We start from the raw sequence: 11,622 nt of genomic DNA, 5'->3' as shown, positions 1-11,622 counted from the left end.
AGTAATTATATAACGGAACCTTGTAGCAAGAACTATAATAGGCTTATTATTAGGCTAGGTGTATAGGAAATGCAAGTATAAAAGTTAACAACGTAATAATAACTGGTGGAGTGGTTGCCTAACAGATTAACTCTAATTGTATTTTAAGAATTACTATAAGGAAGGAACTATCTAGGTAGGGACTAAGGGTCCTTAAATATATAACCGTACTCCTATAAAATCCTTCTTGTACGTGATATACGTGTGCTCTGTCTACTTTGTTATAGATTATATAGATTACATAGATTATATAGATTATATTATGTAACCTCGGTTACCATTCCTTGTCATATGGTTCTATCGGCTCCATCCTGGACCGTGCCTGTATTAACCAACTAGCTTCTTCCGTCTCTTCTCTAAGTAGTCATAACATTGTACTTAAAGCGTCCGTAACAACTTCTATATATAGAGTATGCTTATAATTTAAAGCAATATATATTATATAAGTATACACCAATCTAGATTGCCTATAGCGTCTAAATATTTAGGTTTAATAGTATACCTAATAATTACCAGCTAAGGCCGTATAATTAGTTATAGAATCCTACTAGAAAGTTTAAGGATATCTACTAAAGAGTATAAGGATAGCTTTAGAAATAAAAAGAGTAATAAAAGTATATAAAGTAGAGCCTATAAGATGCCTAAAAGTAATAGAGACTTTAGTATAACGGTAAGTACTAGGATAAGTATTTTAGAGTAGGCAATAAGGTTCTATTATATTTAACAAATATTAAAACCCGTTAACTATTAAAGAAGCGTAATATAAGATACCTAGGTCCCTTCTAAATTAAGAAATAAATTAGTAAGTTAGCCTACTGTCTCTAGCTACCCCTATTTATAGCCTATATATATCTAGTGTTTTATATAAACCTACTAGAGCTATAGCATAAACTACTACTAGAAAAGAACTTTTGTCTAGGCCTAATTAAATACTTTAAGGTAGTAGGCGAGTGGTATAAGGTTAAAGCTATACTACGCTATAAGTTTATTAAGAATAAGCTTTAATATAAAGTTAAATGGTTAGGCTAGCCCGCTAAAGACTTTATATAGAAACCAGAGGATTACCTTAATTATTATAAAGATATTTTAAAAGAATATTAGGACTAAGGTCTATAATATGCAAATTATAAAAGGTGCTCTAATACTATAGTATTATTATAACCTATAAAGAAAGCTCGCGAAAAGAGTAAATAGGTTAAATTGGATATAGAATAGACAGGCTCCGGAAACTATAAAGATTAGGCTATAGCCTAAGGTAAAATAGGTCCTTAGCCTTTTTACGAATATAGTATAGAATTAATAAGGCATTTTGCTAGAACTGTATTCCTATTAATTAATCTATACTAGGAATATTATTTTTAGGGCTCTTAAGCCCTTTCTAAAAGCCTTTTAAGGCCCTTTTAAGCACCTAATTAAGGTCCTTAATTGCTACTATATATAAAAATAAATCCTAAATACCTAATCTAAAAAGCCACTCTACCTTATCCTTAGGAGTAGCATTAGTATTTATTAGGCTATTAAGCGATAGTTAATAAGAATAGAATCTAGACCCCTTAGTAGGAGTATAAGTAGGTATAAAAATAGGGGTAGGACGATAAGGTGTAGCTAAGGTAGAGATCCTTAAACGCTTAACACTAATATTAGGTCCAAACCAATACTAATAAAGCTCTTATAACGTAAGCTTATAGTTAATAAAGATACGCTTAAGCCTAAAATAAATAGAGATATTAGCTAGCTAGTATAATCCAAAACTATTAAGACCTTACTATAGCAACTATTAGTTACCTATTCGTTAGGTACCTAAAAGTAATCTACTTAATACCGCATTATATTATACTCTTTTAAAACTTAACGCGTATACATAAACTCCTTCTTATAGTAAATAGTAACCTTCTTTTTATTACCCCTATTTCTTACCCTATCCTTAATATACTAGCCTTACTCTTATATTAGGCGTTACTAACTAGTTTACTAGGAATTATAGGCAGTATAGATAGCCGTAGTATAGTCTCAAATTTAACTAAGTTATTTAGTATTTATGCTAGAATAAGAGAGAGCCCGGGTAATATAATAGTTAAAGATATTAAAGAAATGTCGCTACTTAGGCCTAGGCTATTAAAGCTTAAAGTTAGTAATAAAAATCTATTAAGAATAGAAAAGCTTACTTTAACGTAACTACTGCTCTTAGTACGTATATATTAATTATAAGGACTAAAGGTATTAGATTTTATATAATGTGTCTTATTATAAGCCTTTAGAATCCTATTATTAGATTTCTAATCTTTTAAAGACATATAGGTAAAATTATTTAGGTAGGACTAGTACTAGTTATAGATTAGCGGAGGTTAGGGTTCTATATATAAAGATAGGGCTAAAATACGCTATAGAATTTACTTAAAAGAGTAGTTAGTAGGAGATTAAAGAAGTATATTAAATTAATAATAGAAAAGAAAAAAATCTTAATAATATATTAAAGATACGTCCAAAATTAGATAAAGGTTAGTAATAGAAAGTAAGGTATTAAGAAAAAGGATTAAGCTTAATAAGTAAAGTGTTTTTATACTTTACTATCTAATACCCTTCTAGTAAATAGCCGTAACCTTACTAATATAACTATGTTACAATAGCGCTATTTAAAAAAAGAAAATACGCGTATAAGCTATTCGGCTATTACTTCCTTATAAAAACTAAGTATATAGCTAGGGGAAGGTAATTAAAACGTTAATTAAAGACGTATATAGGTTAAATTATACCTAAACGATACTATAGTATTAAAGATTAACGTTATAGACGTTCTTAATAATTATATAATAGCTATAGTTGCTATTATAAAGTATCCCTATTTGCTAGGTAGTAGAGCTACACTAAATATATAGTATAGGACTACTAGATTTAAAAGTATATATACTAAATCTTAAGAGATAAGTCTGTTTAACTAACTAATAGATACCCTAACTATATTTAATAAGCCTAAGGGCAAATATAGAAGCAATATATTAGTAATATAGGGGATTATAAGAAAGGATTATAGACTATATCTTAGTAGTTAGAGATAACGGTAAGCTAAGGCTCTATACATTAAATCCTATACTAAAAAGGTTCTATAAAACCATACTAGAACACTAAATTGCCTATAATACTTATAATTAATTATAGACTAGTATAAAGGCTTAGAAGTAGAGTTATATAAAAATTCTTAGATTAACCTAGGTAGTTACTAGTATACTTTTAGTAGGCTCTTAATAGGTCTCCTAGTAATCTTTATATCTTTTCTCTAGTTATATATTTTTCTTATTGAAGTTTTTTAGGAATTTAAAGTAGGGGTTAGATAGATAGATAATATATAGTAGTATACCAATATCTTTTTAATAGCTCTCTAAACCCCTTCTGAGACGAGCCCTTATAATCTGGGTAATATAAGGAATATTATTGCGGATACTTTAGGTTGCTCTTAGGATAACCCCTAAACGCCCCTTAAATAGTTACTGGTTATATACTAGAGGTATATACCCATAGTATATAGTCTTTACAATCCTAGAGGCCTTACCTCCTTAAGGATTTATCTCTCTTACCAATCTATCCTATTCTATAATTATGTCCTTATAGCCCCCTATCTATAAAGTCCCCTTATAGGTATTTAGTAAGAGATTATATAAGTTCCTATTTAGCTAGACCTATAAAACTAAAATATACTTTAACTTAAAGAAGCTAAAGAGTATTATTAAAAAGATAGTTGCTAATTATAATGCCTTTAGTATAGAGCCTTTTAGCAACAGGACTGCTTAGGGGTATTAAGTATTAGTAGTATTAATATATGGATTATACTACGCCAATACGGATGGATGGATTTATATATAATATTACGTATAAGATAAAAAAAATTGTATGCCTAAAAAGCTATAGCCTAACTAATAAGACTAGTATTCCTATTATAATCTGCTAAATAGTATAATAATATTAGCCGCAATAAGCTATTTTAACTCTGTTAATATTAAAGCCCATAAATTTACCAATAGTGGCTTAGGTATAAATAACCCTATAGATAAGATAAAAAGAGAGACTTTAAATATTTAGTGCGCCGAAATAGGAGATTTAAAGCCCCTAGTTAAGTATTTTATTTCAATTAAAACCGGAAATCCTAAAAAGAAGGTGATTAAAGATAATATACTAGGGTTCCTCCCTAAAATACTTATAAAAATTACTATATATGTGTGTATATGGTTTACCGGTTACTTTCTAGCCTTAATCACCAAACCAAACCAGATCCAATCAAGCCCAAATCCAAAACATCTGGTTATAATTAATTACAAGAATCCAAACCAAAAACGAACCAATCCAATACCATTACTATAGCTTGACACCCCATTTCTAAAGTGGATGTTTCCTCAGCTATAGCAAAGGGAACCCCCCAGTCGTCTCGCAACTTCGTAGGATATCCATTCTTTACTCAACACTTCTATTATCTCGGCTCACTACGGTTTCTAAGACTGTCGCATACCTCATTGTCCAACCCAGGAACTATTATCAACGTTATAATAACAAGTCTCGCGTCTTCGCGTTTATAGATATCACAGAAGTCAAGGGATTCATGGCACGCCTCATAACCCGAACCAGATGTTTATTTTACTGCTAGCCTACAGAATCCTCCAAACATCGAAACTAACAGAAGATGGTCAAATCATCTTTAATCCACGACGCTAAAAATCATACCATCTTTGCCTTCTCCTCAAGAACCTTCTTCACCGCTGGACGCGTCACCAACCTCTGATTCCAAGCATGAAACACTGGGAACTCCTTCTCCGTATCAAGGTCGGGCACAAGCCATCCAAGAAGCGAGTTCCAGGTAACCCATGCAAGGTCCGCAAACGTGCACTTATCGCCGACAAGGTACGGCGTGCCCTGCTTCTTCAAGTGGGCATCGATGACGCCGAGTACGCGGCGGATCTCGTTGGCATAGCGCTCCTCAGCAGAGAGTAGTTTCTCGGCATGGTAGTTGCTGAACCACGCCTTCTGGCCGAAGTAGGGACCTTGGCCGGACATCTGGAAGTGCAGCCATTGGAGAACCTTATACTTCTCTGGGGAAGAATTGTAGGTAAGGGAGTTGCTCTTGTCGTAGGTCTCGACTATGTACTGGAGGATCGCCCCGGACTACATCGGCCTGCGTTAGCGGTGCGACAATTTTTCCGGAGGGAATGTGGAGCTCACCTCGCCGAGAACGACGCCAGTGTTAGGATCTTCAATAGCTGGTACACGGCCATTTGGGTTGAGACTAATGTATGGCTCATTCTTGAGATCAGGAAACTCCATGAACTTAGTTTCGTACGGCAGACCGAGCTCCTCAAGCAGAACCGCAACCTTCCAAGGGTTAGGCCCCTACATGTAAAATAGAATTAGCATTAGGTCATGTAGCTAACGACGGTCACCTACAGAAGCATGAGAGTAGAGAACAATTGGCTTAGTCATAGTGATAATTTGACTGGTATGGTCTTGGGAAAGTGAAGTGAATTCGGTTCGATGGAGAGAATGTTCAGAGTAGCGATGGAGGAGATGGTGGATACCTCTGCCGATGCTACCATCATAGTGGTTAAATACTCAGCGTCAAAGGCTGTCCCTAGAGATACTTGTCCTTTCACTGGTCATACTCACCCGCCGTGGGCGTCCACCAATTTCCACTGTGAAACCCCTTCACGCTTCTCAATGATTCTCCGACGATGCTGATTTGTAATGTAGCTGATTTCTAATACCCTCCACTTTCTGCCCCCAAATCCCACCTGCGCAGTGTTACCATGAGGCCTGCACTGCCTGGGGCGCAGAGGGTGGTTTGGAAGTTAGAGTTTGCTGTGCAACCTCCGGAAAGGATCGTGCATCCTCTGGCCTAAAGGCCTGTTCGGTTGCGGCGTCATATGCGATATGAGGGCCTCATATTGGAGTTGATCTGGAGCCCCTATATGATCTGGAGGCTGCTGTTCGGTAGATATGGCGACTTTTCCATATGGAGCTCCTCCATATCGGCTGCCGCATCAAACTCGCAAGCTATACCATATGTAGTAGTTGAAATGGAGCTCTTGGCGTCATATCAATATGGAGGTCCGAATTCCATCTTCATATACCAACTACGAGTTGGAGCTCTACTCGTGCGTGCGCCCGATCGCCCACCCACCCAGTATGCCTCCACCACCACCACCCCCAGCGACGACACTACTGCAGCAGCTGCAGGCCCTACACGATGTCCTCCTTTTAGTCCTCACCGTCGCGGTACAACTCTGACTTGGCGGCGTTCGTATTCAACACACTGATATGTGGCGCGGGACAACGTGGACGACGCAGTTGCAAGGGCTTCTAGAGCGCTCAACCGAACACTCGGCTTCATATCATATTGAGTACGACTACCAGATCAAGCGCCGCTAAATATCTACTAGTTGACGCTGGCGAAAGCACGGTGCAACCTCATATTGAAAAAACCTCATATTGCAACCGAACACGCCCTAGGATTTTAACAAAACTCGCCAAACCATCTCAGACGTGATTTTGCAAGAAGGAGACGGCGTAGCTGTTATTCCGACGCTAGCCAAAAAAATCACGTCTGAGCTCGCTGAGGTAAGGTAAGGAACACGCACTCTTCAGCCTCTCGTACAATTCTTCGTATTGGTCCTATACGACTCCAACTACGGACGCGCATTAATTAAAAGACCAAAGCACCCAGTATCTACCAACCAAGCAGGATTACGCTCAAAGGTCCGAAACCCGGAGCTGACCGCCAGTTCCGTTTCGAGCGCTCAGCCAGCATATTGCAGATCTAGAGGCACTTCTTGGGATGCCGTATTCTGCTCCCTGCCTCGGTCAGATGCAGTTGAGGGTCCGCACACTCATGCGCATATCACTATCCGCGAGAGGTAAGGAGGAGGTGACTCCGGCTCCGTCACTTCAGCCGCAGCGGAAATCGCAGAGACACAATTCTGCGCCCGACCTCGGGAGGGCACCGTTCGTATCGAGCATCACCAGTACCTTACAGCCTCTTTCCGCAAGCTTAATCGCACAATGAAGGAGGGCTTTGTAATCAACAATCCTTATTGCCTTTCTCCGAAGGTTTCCATTACAAAGCAATGTGAAAGCTTCTCGAGAGGGCTCCTAACTCCGCTGGCCAAAGCCTTGCGTTACACATCAATTAACGATGGCGTTTGTCCTTCGTAAAAGCAGCTTACAAATGCTAGAAAAGACCACTTTTGAGGCCGGCAATCTATCCCCTTCCATGAGGATTTCAAGGAAACATCAATATCACTCTGGCAGACCGAATTGATTTCCAAGAGTTGATTTCAAATCCACTCGGATGTAGGATGCAATATTATGCATACGAGTTCTCACAATACTTGGTGCAATGCGTGTAACCATTCAATATGTGACATAGCGTATGTACGACTATCAACAGATGGAGAAATGGTAACGGAGGTAAGTGCGCCATAAGAGAATTTCATATCAGATTATCACGAGTCTCTACTGAAAGGGAATAATGTATCTTCCGTCTATAGTCACATCCTTATGTACCTCCAGCATCCTTCTTGATCTCATTCGCAATCTTCTCCGCAAGTGCATCTGTAAGGTAAAAACCGCATTGTCAGCCAACGTACTGATATCTTAGGCTTCTTCAATCGTCCAACTTCCATAGGGAAAGGTGTTTAGAGTAACTCACAAACCGTGCTAACTGGATGCCCAGGCGGCAACAGCGCAAACGAACTCGCATCCACTACTCTTAACAGGCCAACACCGATCACCTTCGCCGTCGAATCCACCACTGCCATCTTATCATCTTTCTTGCCCATCTTGCACGTGCAGCTGGCGTGCCACTCCGTTTGGAAGCCGCGCTTGATGAGAGCTAGCAGTTCGCTGTCGCTCTGCGTGCCGTTGCTGAGACCAGGGAAGTACTCCGAGCCGATGAGCACAGGGGCCATCGCCTGGGTGGTGAAGAACTCACGAACACGCTTGTATGCAGCGACGGCGACGGCTTGGTCTGCCGGATCTATGAGCCAGCGCGGGTCGATGACTGGTGGATCGGCCATGTCGGCGGAGGAAATGCTGACGGTTCCGCGAGAGAGAGGCGCGATGAGAGCGGCTACGACGGAGGCATAATTGTAGTTGTCTGTGGGTGTGTTCAGAGCGTAGTTGCTGTTGTCGCCGAGGAAGCCGCCGACGCTGAGATACTCCACTTCAGGCCAGTCCGAGGGGAATGTGGCGAGAGAGGCGAGAGTGGAGTTGGAAAGAGATTTGCGGCTTTTCGCGGGCAACTTTTCCCAAGCTAGACAACTCAGTATGAACTGCAATGGGTATAACGGGGGGCAAACGGACCGAACAGGTCACCGCCTGAGTTAGTGAGTATCCCTGCTTGTCTCTTGTTAAAGTCCTCGACAGCTTGTGCAGCATACTGGGGATTGTTCATGGCAGAGCCAGTGATAACATTGACGCGGTAGCTTGGACCGAAGAAAATATGGTCCTGCGCAATGAGTCAATTTCATATCTTCGCAATTGGGTACAATGAATATTGACAACTTACCCACATATTCTGACCAACACCAGCCCGGTCAGCTACCACTGGAATTCCGTACTTCTGCAATGTTGCTGCTGGCCCGACACCAGAAACCATCAACAACTGCGGAGACTGGAAAGCACCGGCGGATATAATGACCTCCTTCTTCGCGGACAAGGTATACACCTTCCCTTGAGTGTTCACCAGCACCCCGGAAGCTGATTTCTTGTCGTCAAAGATGATCTTCTTCGCCAATGACTGCTGGAAAACGATCAAATTGCCTCTTTTCAAAGCGGGCTGCAAGAACCCAGTTTCCGACGACTCCCTTATCTGCGTCTTCGCACGGATAGTCTCCAGCACATAAGAAGAACCAAACAACTCTCCGCTCGTAAAACCCTTAATCGGCTTGATGCCGATCTCCGCCAGACCCTTCTGAACCCACGACGCGAGCGCTTGAGCATAATTCGAAAACGTCACGGAAATCGGACCGCCGCCATTGCCGAAGCTGTCGAGATCATACTCTGGCGTCGCATTCGCTGCGCGCTTGTTTCTATCGGGAGGAGTGAATTGCAAGCTCTTCTTGAAATACGGCAGGAAGGAATCCCATTTGTAGCTCGAGTCCCCGACAAGATCAGCCCACATGTCGTAGGACTTCTTGCTGCCGCGCTGGTATGCCATGAAGTTGCGAGCAGAGCTTCCACCGAGACATTTGCCTCGAGCATAGTGGACGATGGCGTTTTCCGCTCCCTGAGCACGTTAGCGCTGTCTCCCCCAAGCTCAAGTCTCCACGAAAAAGCACCCCTGTTCTCAAGCAGCGCGGAAATCTCTCTTACCTCCTGCGGCGTAGTCACAAACCCCCAATCCACCAACGGATTATAATTATGCGTATTCTTATCCGTCCCAATCGGCACATGAAGCGGTATCTGGCTCAAATTCCCATTACTAATCTCATAGAACCCGCCCGCCTCTATCACCGCAACAGAGAAAGCTGGGTTCTCAGAAAGCCGGTTCGCCAACGCCAACCCCGCTGTTCCGCCGCCGACAATGACATAGTCGAAGCTTTGGTTGCCGGGCACACCGAACGATGAACCGAGGAGCGCACCACCTGTTAGGGTTTCCACGACGACGGGCGCGGAGTGTACAGTTGTAAGGAGAGAGAGGGAAAAGAGTGTTGCTTTAGTGAGGTGCTTCATTGCGGTAGGTGCGCTAGTATGAACTCAGAGATGGAGTGCGTAGAACAGTAATTGGTAATGCAACACTACAACAACAGCAAATGAACGAACGACCATTAGACAGACAGCAGACAGCAGACAGACGCACGCACTCGCACCAAAGAAAGCCAAAACTCGACAGACACAGCCAAACGAAGGCAGACGGGAAGCGGGGACGAACGAAACGCCGTTGGCGGATTGGATTTGTAAGTGAGAGTAGATGGTCAAGGCAACCCCGTAGTTGATGGCCTCAATATATATCTCGATCCCTTCTCCCCTCCCTCTTCACCCCGTAACTCTTCTGTGAAAGCGCCCCGAATGAGACTCAGCCCCCCATACACGAGCGATCGCCTGACATGAGAGGGCTGCCATGACAGACCTGAGCTTTGCTGTGCTTGAGGGCATGTTCGATAACTTTTTTTGGCCAGGTCGGCTCCACCAGGTGGGCGCAGCCAGGTCGATACTTTTACGGCCCACCTGGGCGCAATTTGCAGGGTGTAAATGCCTCTTCTAGGCGCCAAAGCAGGGGTGCTTTCCACCCGGTAGAAGGCGTTCGTTCGGTAGGCGATTCGCCAGAAAGAGCGCGCCTGTAGATACTGTGGCTAATATATGAGGCTTCATGGTTAACATTGAATCAGATCACGTGATAGGTGGAATGGGTCAAAAATATCACGAAGGAGGGCAGAATTGATTAACCAGGCCGTGTCAGTGTTTCCACCTGGATCCCCCCTTCAAAACGACAGGTCCAGGTGGAATTCGCCCAGATGGACTGCCCAGGTGGCTTGAATTGCTGACAAAACTCACTGCTATCCCTTGACACGGCAGGTTCCTTTGCCAAGGTCGCTTATATTTGCGACTGAATTCAATTGGATATTTATATTAACCCAGCTTTTCCATTTTCCAATTGGTTGATTCTTATTGATAACCTAAGGACCTAAATTGTCGTGTCAAGGGATACGGAGGTAACGTTAGCGAGAGTTGTTATACGCCGCAACCCCGCGGTGCGCGCCAAGCCACACTAAGCCACTAAGGGCTAGCAATCGCGGTTGGCGCGAACGCCTCCACCTGGCCAGGTGAAACCTCCTTTTTAGCTGCCAAGACGACCGATCTGCCCAAAATCCACCTGGGACGTCGAACGGACAGTATCCACCAGGTGGATATCGATATCGGTGGCCCGTTCGCGACCAGGTGTGCCCAGGTGGGCCCGGGTGGCTTTTTTTAGAGGGAGGATTGTAGCGCCCTTTCCGTATCATGATGATTGATGAAAGTCCGAAATCGAAGGCGAATCCATCGTCCGTCCACTAATCCTATCCTTCCATATTGACCCAACCTGCGTGCAATTTCATCCGCTACATCTTTCCTCCATCCGCATCAGCCCAATACCTCCGTATCCCCAAATACACAACGCGTCCGCAAAACTCCGTCTGCTTCATCCATGCAATTGCATAAGGCGGTGCGTTCCCGTCTTCAAGAGGCCAGTAGGCCCGGCCTGAAAAAGCTAAAAAGGGAATTCTCGTATACCGCAACGATGCCTAATAATGCGGTTACCACTCACATACACGAAACCGGCCCGGATCCATCCCCTGTGCTTCCGCGTGGCTTACCAGCTCTGCCTGCATACTCCACCACGTTAGCTATTCCCAGGGCATCTAAGGACGGGGCTGGGCTGGGCTAATTCCAGTGAGAGAAATAGCCCAACCGCCTTCCTTGCCTTGTCTCAGCCGTGGTGCGTGGCGGTATGACAGCTGCGCTTATTACAGGACTTCAGGGTACGGTGCGATATCGTCAGTGCCTGAGCTAGCCCGTCCTCCCTGGTCCCTACATATTTCCCCCTGTTTAGGTTTTCCCCTGAAT

General features: G+C 42.9%; 2 protein-coding genes across 2 annotated transcripts; both read right to left on the bottom strand.

The window, feature by feature from the left end:
- Positions 1-4,673: 4,673 nt before the first annotated feature.
- On the bottom strand, positions 4,674-5,722 carry K441DRAFT_215466 (glutathione-s-transferase theta, gst). The gene is made up of 3 exons (XM_067640560.1): positions 5,467-5,722; positions 5,245-5,412; positions 4,674-5,187 (listed from the first exon to the last, which is right to left on the bottom strand). The coding sequence occupies exons 1-3, from the start codon at positions 5,500-5,502 to the stop codon at positions 4,744-4,746; spliced, it is 648 nt and encodes a 215-aa protein (XP_067508931.1). The 5' UTR covers positions 5,503-5,722; the 3' UTR covers positions 4,674-4,743.
- A 1,851-nt stretch (positions 5,723-7,573) lies between these two features.
- On the bottom strand, positions 7,574-9,750 carry K441DRAFT_684347 (GMC oxidoreductase; the record flags this gene model as incomplete). Its single annotated transcript, XM_067651770.1, has 5 exons — positions 7,574-7,629; positions 7,727-8,329; positions 8,380-8,524; positions 8,585-9,304; positions 9,391-9,750. 5 exons carry the CDS (start codon positions 9,748-9,750, stop codon positions 7,574-7,576), a joined length of 1,884 nt encoding a protein of 627 aa, XP_067508930.1.
- Between the last annotated feature and the right edge of the window lie 1,872 nt (positions 9,751-11,622).

This window comes from Cenococcum geophilum (genome assembly GCF_001692895.1).
Source record: "Cenococcum geophilum 1.58 unplaced genomic scaffold K441scaffold_4, whole genome shotgun sequence".
Lineage (NCBI taxonomy): Eukaryota > Fungi > Ascomycota > Dothideomycetes > Gloniales > Gloniaceae > Cenococcum > Cenococcum geophilum.
This window is presented reverse-complemented; position numbering and strand designations above follow the sequence as displayed.